Consider the following 15,539-nt stretch of genomic DNA (forward strand, 5'->3'; position numbering starts at 1 on the left):
GAAAGCACATTTTTATTATTGTATTCATTCAATTTTCTGAAAAAAAATGAAAACGGATGGATCAGAGCTCCTAATATTAACGCTAAGTCCAACCTTTTAACCTAATTTTAATATTATATCCCTTTATTTTTAAGACACTGCAAAGGTCAGGTTCACTAAACACTATAAGAATAATAACAAGATTAGAATATGATAACTGGCCAGAAGCTGTACAGTAGAAAAACAGGTTAAAAAATACTGTGCTGTGTGTCAGAATGTGGCTTTTACAGAGCTCTAAGAACGTGGTACAGCATTCAAGAAGCAGGGTTTAGGAGAACAGTGCTGCCAATAGTCCTGTTACCCCCACATCCCATCCCCCGGGCCCCAGGGTGACTGGGAAGATGAACATGGGGCAGGAAGAAAGCAAAATCCCAGAGGAGCCGGCTGACCTGAGCCCCCGGACTGGATCAATAAACACTGACCTCTATCGACTGGGCCAGCAGCGTCTCTACGGGTCCTGCCACCCAGCCCAGTCCTAATCTCCTGTATAACACTCTCATAACCTGCACGTCCTCAAACACGCCGGATTTTAAATAGCTAATGATAGGTGTTGGCTGGCTGCTGTTTTTTTTCCTAAAGGAAAGCCTAGGCAGTGTATATGAGAAGGAGACACACAGAGACCAGTGCAGCCCTTGTGGGTGAATCCTACACCCTCCTTTCTAGGTTTTCCAGAGCAAAACATGACAGTTGATGTTTAAACCGACACCTTTTCATGGTGGAAGCGTGGAGCTCAGTGTCCCCGGCTGTTCAGTGAAGGTAAAATAAATACACTGAAGCAGAATTCTTTACAACAAAATAAATCGGATTCTCTTTCTTCCTTAGCTGTCGGAGAGCTGCAATATCATTTTTTTCAGCAATGATTTCTAACTCTTTTGTGCTTGCTGACTGTACACTCCCTCCCCCCCTGTGCAAGTTATTCCCATGTCCTGAATCGCTGTGCACGTGCACCCCATGCTCATTTTATTTGCAGTGATCTAGAAAAAGAAAGCATGAAACCAGGAAGCTGAGGACGCCACAGATCTCAGCGCCAGGCCCCCCACCTGTGCCCCATACCCTTCAGCCACTCAAGAGTCTGTCTACACTGACCAGCACCCTCTGCGCTGACCTTTCACTCTCCTGACCTCATGCAACTCCAGAGCCAAATGTCAGCCTCGTGTCACATTCCTTCTGCCGGTGAGCCGCAGGCAGTCTTCATCATTTCCCCCCTCCTTCAGCCCATTTCAGAACTGATTAGGTGAAAACAGTCCCCCTTTTCCTGTAGGTTAGCCGAGTCTCCATTCGCTCTCATACAAAGAGAGCTTAATTCAATATTCCCAGCATTAGCAAGTCACATACCTTCACAGAGAGAGGGATATCTGCGCCTTTCAGACTTGCCAGCTGACTTTTTTACAGTGCTGATGTCAACAACTACAAAACAAACCCTTAATTAAAGGAATCTAAGATATGTAGACCTAGCATGGGGAAAGTAATTGCTCATGTGCGAAAGTAGAGCAAATTAGAGCTGTTTTAAGTGCTTGGGTCCTTTTTTTCAGCACCACTGCTTTAGGATTGGACATGACAGCCTTTTGATGTTTTCAAATTTTCTCAGCACGTTATCACTCAAATCTATATCCTATTCCTCAAGCACAGCGAACAAGTCTGTAAAGTGGAGAGCAGTAAGTGTCAAAAGATTTATGCAGAGTATAAATAAAGCTATAATTGTAATGAAAGAAATCTAGAATGGGAGAGGGGTTAAAATAGCTGTGTAGCAAAAAGTTTCAGCAGTTAACCTCCTAAGCTTCCATACTTCCTATGTGGACCGATGGGGTAGAAACAGGCCGAAGTGCTCAGCCTTCACAGTCAGCTGGCTGTGCCCTGGCGCCGAGTCCGCCATGCTCGTCCTGGCCCAGTTCACAACCAGGTTTCTTGTTCATTCAGGAATTAGGAACAAGGCTGGGGAGAGACAGGCTGCCACTGAATACCGCACCCCTCCCCCACCCTCACGGTTGCCATTCCCTCTCGGCGTGACCTTTGACCCCTCCACCATCTTTGACCCCCTCCACCATCTTTCCACCCGCCACTGTCACACAGCAAAGAACTATCCATCTTACACCTATTAGCTTACCCAGCACCACTACCTGGAGACCGGCTCACACAGCTGGGAGCTTTCAATAGGAGTTTTTCAAACTTACGCTTATGTAAAAAAGTGTGTCTTTAAAAAAGTCTTTTTATTGACACTCAGATAATTCCTTTACTACTCTTTACACAAGAAACGAAGTTTTTGAAAGCTGCTTTTTCTTGCTCTGAAAACCACGTGACCAGTTCCGGTTGTCTCTTTTCCTGATAAAACACTGTTTAAAACGCAGCGGTCAGTGTCAGGGGTGGGCTAACCTGCTTCTTCAGTGAAAACTTCGGGCAAATACTAAAAGTTCTGGGACAGGGAGAGGCTTTTTTCTGAAGATTTTTTTTACATTTCTCAGTCTTACAAGAGGGCGGCTTGGTAGTGCAGTGGTTAGCATTGCTGCCCTGCAGTACTGGGCTCTGTTCCTTGGGTGCAGTGTGTGTGGAGTTTGTATGTTCTCCCCAAGTTTGTGCCAGATTTCCTCTGGGTGCTCCAGTTTCCTCCCACAATCCAAAGACATACTGGCAGTTTAATTGGCTTCTGGGAAAACTGGCCCTGGAGTGAGCGTGTGCGTGTCTGTGTTTGTCAGAGCCCTCCTAGACAGGGTGTACCCTTGTTGCGCTGGTTGCTTGTGGGATAGGCTCTGTCTCCCCCGTGACCCTGAATTGTATGAAATGGTTAGAAAACGAACGGATGGCCTTACAAGATAAAACGAGCACGTCTATGAGGCGAAACCAGAAGAGGACAAGACACCACGCTCCATCTGCGGAGTGTTTAAAAAAACTCTGAGAACTACTCAGCGTACTGCAGCAATAAATCATTACTAAGAGCTATATTACTGCCAGAGTTGTTTTAGTAGAAGTAGCTGTTTGTTTGCCTTCAGGTTTATTAATTACAGAAATAAGTATAGTATCAGTAATTTAGCTGCAATTACGCTCAAACCTGAGTTCTTAATTAGTCAGGGACTAAATTTAGGGCGCAGTAATAAAACTGGAAATTTTGTTAATCAGGTGGAGTAACTTGGTCTGATTGAATTATTAAAATTGCACAACAAGATGTAAACAAAGGCGGGTTTTCAAGGAGTAAACACATTAATCAAAATGATAACCGAACTCTGACTTCACTGAGGCGTTTTACTGCTTAGTTTTATCATATTAATATCACCAGACCTCTTGGGTCAGGAGGTGTTTCAACTCTTCCACATAATCAATGGAACTTATAAATATGATTAATGGGTTGGCCCCTCGCACTGATTATTCCTTTAACTTTCCTAATTTAAACGAATATGAGGGTTCCTACAGAACGGACGTGAACTCGGGGTGACGTGCGCTGCCACCTGCGAATGCCTCTGTGCCGGGCTCTGCCCTAACGATGCTCAGAGTCACCGCAGACACCCTACTCTGGCAGGGTGAAGAACAGCATGGGGCCGGGGCAGAACAGGCTGCAATTTAATTTGAAAAAAGCATGCAACTAAACTCGACGGATAATTCGTGTGCAAAAAAAAAGGAACAGAATAAACTGCGAAGGATACAGTTAGGTCCCGAAAACCCACTTTTAGGTCCAGTTCACATAACACAATAAGTTCTGCCTGACAAGCAGATTTACTTTCGCTCCGTGGATCCACGTGATCATCCTTTCATCACCATGGGGCCACAGAGGGACTGGCGTCGGGAACTCAGCAGGTTTTTGTGGGAGATGTGCCGCCCCTGACAGGCAGGAGGGTACAGGTGAGCGGATTCTTAGAAACGCATTACTGTGGACCTCCCCTGCCCTGGCACGCTGGCTGTGCCCTTCCCAGAGGGCCCTGTCTGCACCGATGTTGGCCAACGCACTCGTACGTAGCGTTAAAAATCGCCGTGACTGCTCAGGAACACGCGCGAGTAAACCCCGAGTCAAGGACTTTCTGCGGGACGGGCAGGGAAACACGCAAGAGGCAAGGGCGAGGGAATGGGTTTAAGACTGAGACCCGGAGGCGCTGCTTCACGCATGAGAATTGTGCGCCTCTAGAGCACGCTAACCACCACATGGTGGAATCTCATAACCTGGAACCTTTCAAGACACGACGGCTTGAGATCGCGCGGTCAATCAGCTACTGGCAAGCAAACGATCCTGATGGACAGAACTGCCTCTTCCCGCGCTTAGCGGGTTTAGTGAACTCGCCAGTCACACACAGAGAATGACGCCTCTAGGTGCCCCCATCTTCCTTCTGAATGCACACACTTAGAGAAGCCCGGCGATTTTAATTCCTGTTTACTCTCGTTTAACAGAGTATGGAAACCTATTCTGGTTGACTAGAGACACTAAGTGCGCTGCAAGCGCTCACTCACACCACTGTTTTAGATGCACAGATCCATAGTTCCTTAATGACCTGATCTTTAAATGCGATCAGTGAGGGGGAGTGTGTAAAATGTGATTCACTGATGCTTGTCGTGCCTCCTTAGTGGCAATTACAGCAGCGATCACTTACCCAGCCAAGCCCAGCCATGAATCAGGGCTTCCCAGTCCACAGCTGGCATGTAATGAGACCAGCTAAATATTTCAAGATTGGAACACAAACAGCACAAAACTAATCTCCCTTCGCACTACCTTGCTTTCCAGTCAGTCTTTAAAAGAACAACAGTGATGTGCACATCCTGACATGCCACCAGGGCTCTTAAATTCAAAAGGAGAGTCCAAAGAGCTATAACCATGGTGGCAGGTCATTTCACTGTCCTCGTACACTGAATTGTGTGGGCAGGCAGGAACACGGCTTTCTCGGCTCAGAGCGCAGGGACTCACTTGACTCTCCTTGGGGCCTCTGCCGGGACCACAGTCCCTCCCGGGGCACACTTCCGCTTTCGGGGCCGCCCCGGGCCGCGGCGGGCAGGGCTGCGAGACGTTTCTTCTTTCCTGGAAGGGGGAGTGGGGAGTTGGACAGTCTGAGCAGAGGACCGAAAGAGGAGCCGCCTGACTGACGTAGCACTCTTCGCTCACTTCCAAAGATCCAGCAGAGATTCCAATAGCAGATTTAGGTGAGATCTGAACCCAAGGCACTGTACAATAGTTCAAAACCAATCCCAAATGGATCTTTGTGAAGGTCTGGTAAATTTACTATAGCATTTAAGCTCTTTTGTTTTGGTTTCCCCACAATTTTCTTGTGGGACTACTAACAATTTTACTATTGTTTACTACAACGAACCACAGGAATACCACGATTTAGCACATAAATGTTTCTAGTTTCTCGGTATAGTGTTAACTACATTTTCAGAGGTACTCTCCCATTCCACTGCAGTAAAGCACAGTGAAGGCCTGCTGAAACTATGGTAAAACCACGGCCTCACTGCAACATTACTACAGCAGATATACCAAGTCTGGAGATGTGAGGAGTTACAGTGTAAAGGATGAGAGTGCCTGTTGACCATGCCATGTGCAATTAGCTAATGTATATAACGTGTTTGTTCCCAACTTGAAAGCATTGTCAGGGGACAATTTGAAACACTCTGACAAAGCCCCCTCAGCTGAACAGCAGACAAGTTCACGTTTCTGTATTTGCTAGAACAGGGAAGCTGTGCTCACTGGTGGTCGTGTTTCCTCTGCAGCTTGGCCAGCTCTCTCTGCTTCTCCTTGTAGCGCCTCTGCAGCTCTGCCAGCCTGACCCGCATGGCCAGCTCCTGCCCATCCATGGTCTCCATGGCAACTTTCACCGGACACACCTGGAGGGGGGGGAGGGGGGACACACAGCCAGCGTCAGAGCCCGGGGCATAGTCTCGGACACGCGACACAACAGGCAGAAACTGACCCCGCAGAGCCGGACAGACAGGCTGTTCAGTTCAGGGTGCTGACACAGTCGAAATGACATGAAAATCCTTCCCAAGGCGGATCAGTGCAAAAAGGGGAACTGATCAGGGCGTGCAGGTGATTCTTGCCTGAGAATCCAAGGGAAACACCAGCACTTTCGGTCTCTGTAGTGGATCCAAAGAGATACTGTTCCACTATCTAAAAGGAGCTTTTGATTTTGAAGTCCACTGAAGACTTAGGAAAGGTTTTTTACTGATTTTTATATATTTATAGTGTAAAGAAGTGTTCCTATGCCTGAAGGTATTTTAGATCAGAGTTTCAATGTTTCTCGTTGTGCGCAGTTTCGCTATGTATCATCGTGGTTGTGCCACTCCGGTGCTCACCGGTTCGTGTCGCGGAGTCCAGCTGCACTTCCTGCGCAGGTTGAGAGCCCGGCGGACTGGGCAGTGCCGCTCCGTACCCGCCCTGCCCACCTCCAGGGGGCTGAGCTCCAGAGACCGCGCGGCTGCCAGGGTGGCCAGGCTCTGCAGGTCAAAGGTCAAGAGCTCCTCTCCTGTACAGCACAAAGAAAACATTTACTTTTAATTACCCCAGGAGACACCCAGAGCTGGGGGGTGGGGGGTGGGGGGGGGAGGGGACTGAGGAGGTGGACACAGCAATTCGGGAAAGTAAACATTTACTGAGTGCTGCACTTTGTCGAGCAAGCTGGCTTTTGTTAAAAAGCCCACATGTTTCTAAACTGTATAATTTGCCACTGTCCTTCTGCATGCAGAAAGGCATGGTTTTCGGGATTAATTTTTTTTTCTTAAACAAAGCTTTCATTGCTATTTATCTCGATCCATCAAAACACTTTCAGAAAGATGTTTAAAACGCAGGCAGAAAACCGAAACTTTCATGCATCACTGTCTCCCTAAGGTAATAATTCTGTGACTGTGTCGCCTAATGGGATTAAACAAACGAGAAATGTGTGATTTCTTGCTCTATTTTTTTCCTTTTCCCTTAAAACAAAGCCTGACAAAAACAGGTTTTTCGTGAACACGCTTGAGAGTGTTCGCAACCATGGATGTGTGACTTGAGCTTGTAAGCAAATGTGCGCAAGTCAGAATGCACACACTGATGCCAGTCAGTAGGAGCCATGCATACATAAGCCAGCGACGCAGGGTACACTGAATGCATAGTTTCCTCAGCATCTCTTTCATACAGTCAACAATGATGATAGCTATTAACTAGGAGCTTATCTGTGTGCCCTCACCCAAGCGAGCAAGGAGCCCTGCAAGAGAAAGGTTGCTTTGCATTTATCACTGTCATTAAGACAGCAGTCTCGCTCACAGGCCCAGCAATCAAATGAGCCTTGAATATTCATGGCAGCCCGGGCTGGCCCCCTGGACACACCGGAGATTATACAGCGCTCTGCTGAATTACAGGCATGTTATGTTCTCAGCTTTCTGCAATCACTCCAGCCTGACTGCGGCGTCAGGCAGTGAAGAGAGAGTGAGAGTGAGAGAGAGAGAGAGGAGGGTCGGACTTGTGGGAGCAAAGTAGCTATTGAGCGATCTATTTATTCTCAAACATGCCCTCACTGCTGACGTGGAAACGGTCCAATCTGCAGAGCCGTAACCCAAAAAGAAAGGAACAAAAATGAGAAGGAAAAACGGACTTCCCCCTGCATTGTGAGTGCACAATCGGGAATGGGCACAGACCCTCGTGTAGGAGGGAGCAGACACAATAAGCAGTAAGTAAGCGCTGGGTTGTTTGACCACAACTGTTCTGCCAAACTGCTGGAGCTCAGGAAACTCTGAAACCCTTTTCACTGGCAAGATTGAAAAAAAACAACAACATTTGAGCACATCCCAGGCAGAGTCAGAGCAAACAATGTATTGGTGGTATGTGAGCCTAGCTGTTAGCCCCTGCGCCCTCATGGACAGGCCCAGGTGAGACAAAAACCTGAAAATGTGGGGTGGGGGAGCAGGAGATGAAGCAGCCCCCCTGTGCTTCGGGAGTATTTAAGCTCCAGCTGAAGCACAGCTCTCATCTCCGAGCACCACAGGCACCCCGACTTCTGCTCTCGCGCTTAACAGACGTGCGGGGGTGCGGTCAGGGCTGCGTGTGTCCTTTATCGGAGAGGTCGGATGAGGCCAGTCGGGCCGGAACAAAGCTGTGATGTCAGCGCCTGGCCAGGTAGAGTTTCCTCACCTGGCTGACATGACCTTTCCTGAATTAGCAGCTATGGTCTGGCCAGGATCAATGCCTCTCTCCTAGCGCCAGAGCTCTTGAGACCAAGCGAGCTGAGCTGACTGAGCAGAGAGAGACCATTACATCATGAGAGCCGTAGGAAAGGAGGGGAGGCTGCAGGATGATTAAAAGCTGTGGTAACAGGACCAGGGAAGTCTCAGGGGAGACTGTACTTCATTCTGGGGCATGATGGAGGAGCACAGAGACCGCTAAGGTGAGGGACACACAGACTAAAATCCCAGATTAAAATCGTCTACTGCCAAAGCCGTAGAGCAGAGATTTTTCACTATGGAACACATTAAGTGAAATCTACTTATGTTGGTTTGTGTTTTTGTCTGGAAATTGAATAATTAAGTTCTGGCCGTTCTGTGTTTGTTTGTTTTTTTAATGTGGACAGGGGAAGGGAATTTTCGGTTTTACATTCGCGTATCTTTATTTTGTGCGCAAAAGATTTACTCCCCGACAGGAAACAAGTCTGAAACAAACACTGTTACACGAAAAAAAAAAAGCTTCTTTGGGGATTACTGAAAAGGCTTCAGGATGTTCACATAAATAAAAACCTTCTTTTGCATTCAGAAAACAATGCCCCTGAATAGAAAAAACTTTTAAAGGCATTTTAAACAATGGAGCCTAATTAGGAAGCTAATACTCATGAGTCAATGAAACATCATCTGTTTTTTCAACTAAATGAATTTCACTCTCACCATACTTCTCAAGAGGAGTTTAAGAAAACAGCCGGGGCCTTTGTTAAAAAAACAAAACCTTATTAGGTTGATCAAAAAGGTTAAAAGAACTAAAATAAAGAAAAACAGAACTAAATGGAAGGGGTCCAGTTCGGTATACCCTAGAGGAGGATCTAATATTAGAAAGTCTTAAGATATTCTCCTACTCTTTCAAACAAGTCCAAACACATCTTAAAACATACTCTACGCAGATTCTCCAGGGGTACGACTGAACCCACAAGGCTATGGGGAACATTTGATCCATCATCTGGTAACGCAGAACTGCTTTCTGGATTTGTGAAGGCGGGTGTCTGTGAGAACCGCAGGAAGGAAGCCAGTTGGAGAGTGCCTGGCTGTTCTCAGAGGGGGTGGGGAGGCTGGTTTCAACTCCTGGGTCACTGCAGTGACAGAGTCCCATGGCAGCCAAGGGTCTGGTCTGCACTGCAGGGGAGGAGAGTGGACGGGCGTGGACATGGGGGGGGGGAGGGGGTGATGGGGGAAAGGCTGTCATCTTATCTCCCAAAAGCACAAAGGCAGTGAACTGCTTCTGCTGAAACCCAGTTTTCAAACCCTGGTCTTTTCCAGGTCTCCATGCAGTAGAAAAAAAAAATCGGAACAGAAGTCTGTATTGCCATTGACGCGAACTCTTCTAGCATTTTCAGAGGGAATCAACACAACAAAAGAAACAAATTCAAACACAGATGGATGGTGTGCGGCACAGCTGGCAAGACCGGCAAGTTTGGGGGCACACTGACCCTGCTGCTCATCTCTGAGGGAAATTCGCTGGCCACTGGGCTCCCAAGACCACACTCCCTGAAGGAGAAACATGCTTCCAATTTTACTGGGGTGTAAGCAAAACTCTCGCATGTGTAACAGCAATTGCGGGGGGAATAACAGTTTCCCTGTTTTAAGATGGAGTCAGCTATATGTAGATAGCATGAAACTTTCTACATTTTACCTGAGACATCCATAAGTGAAGGCCTGCATGTTTGTGTGCTCCATACAATTTAATACACAAAATGTGCGACTATACAAATGTATTTTTGATGATAGATTTGTTCATTATTTTTCTTTTTGCCTTTTTTCTTTTTTTTAATTTCCCGCATCTTGGCTCACAACGATGAACCTTGTCACCGCACACGGGAGAGAATGAGCAAGACTAAGCAGACTCCTCAGCCCCGCCCACCTTCCATCCACGCCTCTTGACACGTCACGTGCAGCACAGCTCCCTGCTGGAGGAGAGCTGCAACATGAGGCTGTGGGTTGCCTGAGAGGCCACAGGGGGTGCTGTGCCGATGACAGCCCAAGCCAACTAATCCCACCTCCCCCCTCAGCCAATTGTGCTGAGAACCCTGGTAACTTATGTCTAGTGACGTGCCCCAGACTCGAACCTGTGATCAACGAGCTCGGCCTGCCTTTACCGGAAATTACTCATTATTTTTTGTACTTGCTTATAGTTTATTATTATTCCCCTTCTAACATCTTACAGATGTTTTTGAATTTGGAATGGTATTGAAGTTGTTTCCCAGAAATATTCTAGCTACGAAAACAGATCTTCACAAAAACAAAGGACAATAACTAAAAAAAACCAACTAATTTTCTTCATTAACTGACATCCAAAAGAAGAAAACATCTCGCATGTCTTTATTAACTGTTTACTGTAGCGTTTTCTAACTGCTCCCTAAATCATAAAAACGAGAGACAACCAAAAGCAGTTCCCAGCCTGGCTGGAACTGTCTCAACACCTATGTTCTTTCACCGCTGTGACACTCTGGCTCTCGGTTCTGGTTCCACTGCATGGGTGTCTCAGACTGTGCACCCAGGGCTCGGGCTCACCTTGGCTCTGTCCCACGCTCTTCCTATGCTGCTGCAGCTCTAGGTATGCCAGCTCACTGAGCAGCTCCATGCCACGGGTTCCTGGGCAATTCTGGGGCAGCCCGGCTGGGGAAGGAGGGGGAGGGTCGTCTCTCTCTGCGCAGAGGGCAGCAGCAATCAGCAGCTCCAGGCTGCTGCTGGGCATGGCTGGCCACTCTGTCAGCGAGGAGGAATCCACCCAGACCCCCGAGGTACTGTGCCTGAGGTCACCGGATTGTGGAGAGGAAAGGGTGGGCAAGGGGCTTCTCAGCAGCTCCACAGAGGCTTCGCTGGGAGTCTTTCTCCCAGGGTCTAGAGATGTTTCGTTGTCTGCCGTGTCGGAGGCGTGGATGTCAGCGGAGCAGCCCGGAGCCAGGTCCTCTTCTCTCTCCTCCGAGCCCGCCTCTCTCTCGCCTTCTTCCTCCTGCTTCCCTTGCCTTTCCTCTCCCAAGCCCACATCTTCATTGCATATCAAAGAGTCCTCTACCACGTCCTGCACCACAGACGGAGAAGTGGGAGCAGAGGAGCAGGGCACCGGGGTTTTGGAGATCTCGTCCTCAGCAGCAGTGCAGGTGAACAACCCGCCCTGCTCCAGCTCAGGAGGGGTGCAGCAGGGCACAGACCCTCCCCCCTCCACGCCCCCCCCAGGCTCCACAGCTTTTGGCTCCTCCTCCTCTAACGTCCTCATAGGGGTCACGACCTCTTCACACTCGGGCCCCTCCCCCACAGAGGAGAGTGAACGAGGGGTGGGCTCAGTTGGCTCCGCCTGCACAGCCTCCAGGTCTGCTGGCTCAGCCAATCGCACATCCTGGGGGGAGGGGCCACTGCTATAACCCATGGTAATGGCAGGATAAGTATATCCAGGTGGTAGGTCTACAATAACACAAAAAGAGAAACAAATCTGAGCTTCTGAATGAATTAAACACGCACCACTCAAACATATTTACACGGACTGGAAAAGGAGCATTTCACTGCATTTAACATGGATTTTCATAAATTGTAATAAATAGTAACTGAATTGATGAAGTCATGGCATACCATGAAACTCTCTGCATTCATACCTCTGCATATTTATGATTCCCCTATTATCTGACTGAAAATATGTTAGCATTCTGTGGGAATGGAAATGCATTATTTGACGTGTTGAGGTATTGTGTGTGCGTGTGTGTGTGTGTGTGTGTGTGTGTGTGCGTGCGTGCGTGTGTGTGTGTTTCTGCAGTGCTGCTCACGGGGAGTGAATGTCTGCGTCAATGCCTCAGTTGTGTGTGCTTGTGGTGCCAAGGCCCGGGCTGGATATTGATGACACTGTGGTGTCTGGGTGTGATTGCAGAGCCGGCCCTGTCACCCCCATGAGCCGTGTTATTGATGGTATCCATCCGCCCCCCTGACAACACCGCCAGATGAATGCGTATCCTTCCGCTACGGCCCGCTCAAGGACCCCTGAAGGATAAGAAGGGCCCCGTCTGCAATCTCCCTGACCTCCCCTCCTCCCTCTCCATCTCCCTCACTCGCCCCCCCCCGCCGCCGCCTCCTGGCTTTCACACACACACTCCGCACGCGGCGAAGCTAGATAGCTCAAAATACCCGAGCCCATGCAACAACCCCGCATTCCTTTTCCTAGGACAGTGCAAAACATGAAGATACATGACCGAGACCTGTACCCAAACTGTCTCTCACATCGCCTGAAAAGAAGCTGAAACACCGAAAGCAGGAGGTGAGTAAAAAACCTCAGTCGCCACACTACCCTCTGCCTCGCCTTGTCCCTGTCCCCTGCCTTTCTTTCCCTCCTTCCCGCCTGTCACTAACCTTCCCCTTATCTCTGTCTCTCCAGGGAAGAGGAGCTGGGCACACTACTGAAGGCCTAACCTTGAGAATTGTAATGAGCTTTCATTACTTGCACTTTGTTTTGGGACAAGACAGCAGTGCCGGCAGCCCGGGGAGGAGGATACGGGCTCGTCGGATGTGTTATTTGAAATAAAGCAGCCTTTAATTTTAATTATGTCCTGGCACCTCCTTGCTCTGGCATGCTAAAAATGCCCTCCCTGCCAGCCTGCCATACATTAGTAATTAAAAAGAGGGCAGATGGTCCAAGGCAGTGGAGAAGAGGGTATTTATTTACTAATTGCTGAGGTGACAAGGCTGGAGAGGTGAGGATGAAGTGTTGCAGGCACACATTACTGTGGCGAACAGTTAAATGTGGGATGTTCTCAGGCTTTAAGATGACAAACAGTTCTAAAGCCTGTTTAGAAAGACCTGCAGGATGGATTGTAAAGCCTTAAGGTTGTTCATTCAGTTTCAAGCTACACCGCTCAACGACAGTGGTCAGGATTTGTAGGAAGTAGAGTCTTGTAAAATCACCTGGCAAGACTTAGTATAGTATAGTATAGTATAGTATAGTATAGTATAGTAAATTGCCCACCACTGACTGCCACCATCATTGCCTGAGACCCCACTATCAGGTGATGTGCGAGTCTCTCCTCTGGCTTTATAAAAGCTGAAGGAACAGTATCTGCAGAAGGTATGCAGAACAAACAAGACAATGTCTTGTCGATGAGTCTGTGATCCCTTCGTCCCGCCAGGCTAGACGGTAGGGTCACAGTGGTAATAAGAACAGGCCAATCTAATGGGGATGAATAGCCCAGGGAAGATCATTCTACATGGATTAAAATAAAACGCCTGCAACAAGAAGCGATAGATGGTCTTGCTTCTGAATGAACGGGCAGGCGTCTGGGGAGCCAGAGTGCAGCGTTTAGATGGTGACAAGCGCAGAGCTACAGCGGCTCAGAAGCCACAATGAGAACACGCGTCTACAGGCAGAGGGCTGTCCCTGTAGAGCTCTTCACTATCGCACCTTTTGTTAGACCGTCCCTGGCAGCCTTCCAGATTTCACGTTTCACTGTAATTAGATGTCGGAGCAAATCCTAATTGGATTAGGCTGTTTACATCTTGGCTGCGCATGTAAATACCCCGAAAAGGGTAAACAGGGCAGGAGTGAGGGATCGCGTGTGGAGATGCCAGAAGAAATGGGAATTTTGTATCGCAGGTAGGAGGATTCAGATGAACTAACGGGAGCTACGCACATAGGCTCTGCAGTAAGAAAAATGTTCTGCTTAGAAAAAGAAGTTGCAACTCTAATTTCCTGTATTAGCACTTGCAAACAAGCCCAAACTGTTATGAAGAAAGGGCATTTCTTAAAAGAAACTGACATCTCACTCCTTCAGTAACTACCTCAGTGTCTCAGTGCAGATAGACCCAACTCGACAGTTCAGGAGATGTTTTCTTTACTCTAATTCCATACAAGTGGAATAAGCAGCATGACTTCCAACACCTGCTCCTATCTTTGCTTTAACCAGGGAAAGCTACGTTATCGTGAATGATGACAACATTCCTCCAGGTAGAAGCAAGAACATACTTGTACGATGCCTAAGCTATCGAGAGAGTCGGAAAACAATAGAGAGACAAGTCAAGAAACGCGATCATTGGAGCATTGCTGAGCTGAGGCAGTAATCAAGACGCAATCACTCACAGAAAACAGATTGCGCGTGTGACGGATGACTTGTTCACGAAGATATTGACTTAATATTTTCATATGAGGCTGAAGATGAAAAAGATGGGATTTTTGTAGTTGGTGCTGACTGCAGTTTTATTTAAGTAAACAGGATACAGCGCAGTTCAGTTTGAAGCAGCGGGTGGACCTACCAGGCTCCAGGGATTGTGGGTAATCCTGTGGCGGCTGCCCCTCCCCTCTCTTGTCCTGTGACTCTGCCCCCTTGGAGGCGTGGGGAGGGGTGGGGCTGAGGGCGGGGGAGCGGGGGGCAGCAGCGGCAGGGCTGGGGGCAGGGCAAGGGGTGCAAGGGGTGCTCTTGGGGTGCGGGCGCAGGGAGGGAGAACGGCAGCAGGGGGACAGCCTGGCACCACAGGCACTGGGGGAGGGGACGCTTTTGTTGGAAGGGGCAAAGGAAAAAGGCTTGGACGTCTTGGGGGTCCGAGGCTCGGGCAGCACGTTGTCCAGCTCCATGGATGGGTCTTCCGCCTTCCGCTGAAAGAGCAGAACAGATCATTAAAACAGGGATTCAAACAAGACCCCCGGTTCAGTACCGTGTAGTGTCTTACTGACACCTCAAAGGCAGCACAAGAATATCACATAGGCTGGCATGGGCCAGTCCTTTTAGATCTGAGTGCACAGCTCAATCTGAAATTGAGACGCATTCCAACTCCAGTGTGAAAGAGCTAAAGACTCAACACTCATCGACAGGCTGATTTGCTGGGTATTCAGGGACAGCAGCCTGGCCTGGAGGAAGAGGTCATAAGAACCTCCTCTATGACCAAGGAGTGGCTGCCATAGTGGTTGTGAAGGAGGGGCGCTGGCGCAGTGAACCCTGGGATAGACTGGACAAAAGGTCCATATACAGTATAGAACGACTGATGGGAGCTGGTCTTCCAACCAAACCTTTATTACGAACTGCAGTGGGAATATGACAAAGACTTACAGCCTGCTGGCTCTCAGCATCATTTCTGTCTTCACAGCTACTGCCGTAACACTACAAGTATTTCGTTTTGTTCCCAGCGTTATATTTTCCCTGAAGAAAAACAGTCGCACCAAGCCAGAGGCTTTTACAGACTGCCAAAGCAAAGAGTTGCTATTTGAGACTTGTTTGGGGGAAACGAACGGGAACTTTGGCATCTTTCATTACAGTGTCTGTTTATTGTATCACTGTGTGGATAGAATTTCACAATAATGCGAAGCCGCTGCTCCTGCCAGCAACCAGAAGTCATTGCAAAAAAACCTTCAGAGTGCTTGTTCTAGTTCTGAA

General features: G+C 48.3%; 1 protein-coding gene across 1 annotated transcript in view; it reads right to left on the reverse strand.

Moving 5' to 3' along the window:
- bahcc1b (BAH domain and coiled-coil containing 1b) overlaps window positions 1-15,539 on the reverse strand; it is a 105,809-nt gene that overhangs the window by 18,208 nt on the left and 72,062 nt on the right. The window contains exons 10-14 of the mRNA XM_088927734.1: window positions 14,425-14,764; window positions 10,708-11,598; window positions 6,301-6,470; window positions 5,696-5,832; window positions 4,919-5,029 (exon numbers count right to left, since the gene is read on the reverse strand). Of these exons, the coding sequence (XP_088783860.1) occupies window positions 4,919-5,029; window positions 5,696-5,832; window positions 6,301-6,470; window positions 10,708-11,598; window positions 14,425-14,764 (1,649 nt within the window). The remainder of the gene's footprint in view (window positions 1-4,918; window positions 5,030-5,695; window positions 5,833-6,300; window positions 6,471-10,707; window positions 11,599-14,424; window positions 14,765-15,539) is intronic.

The sequence above is a fragment of the Atractosteus spatula genome, chromosome 11 (genome assembly GCF_055471065.1).
Source record: "Atractosteus spatula isolate fAtrSpa1 chromosome 11, fAtrSpa1.hap1, whole genome shotgun sequence".
Classification (NCBI taxonomy): Eukaryota; Metazoa; Chordata; class Actinopteri; order Semionotiformes; family Lepisosteidae; genus Atractosteus; species Atractosteus spatula.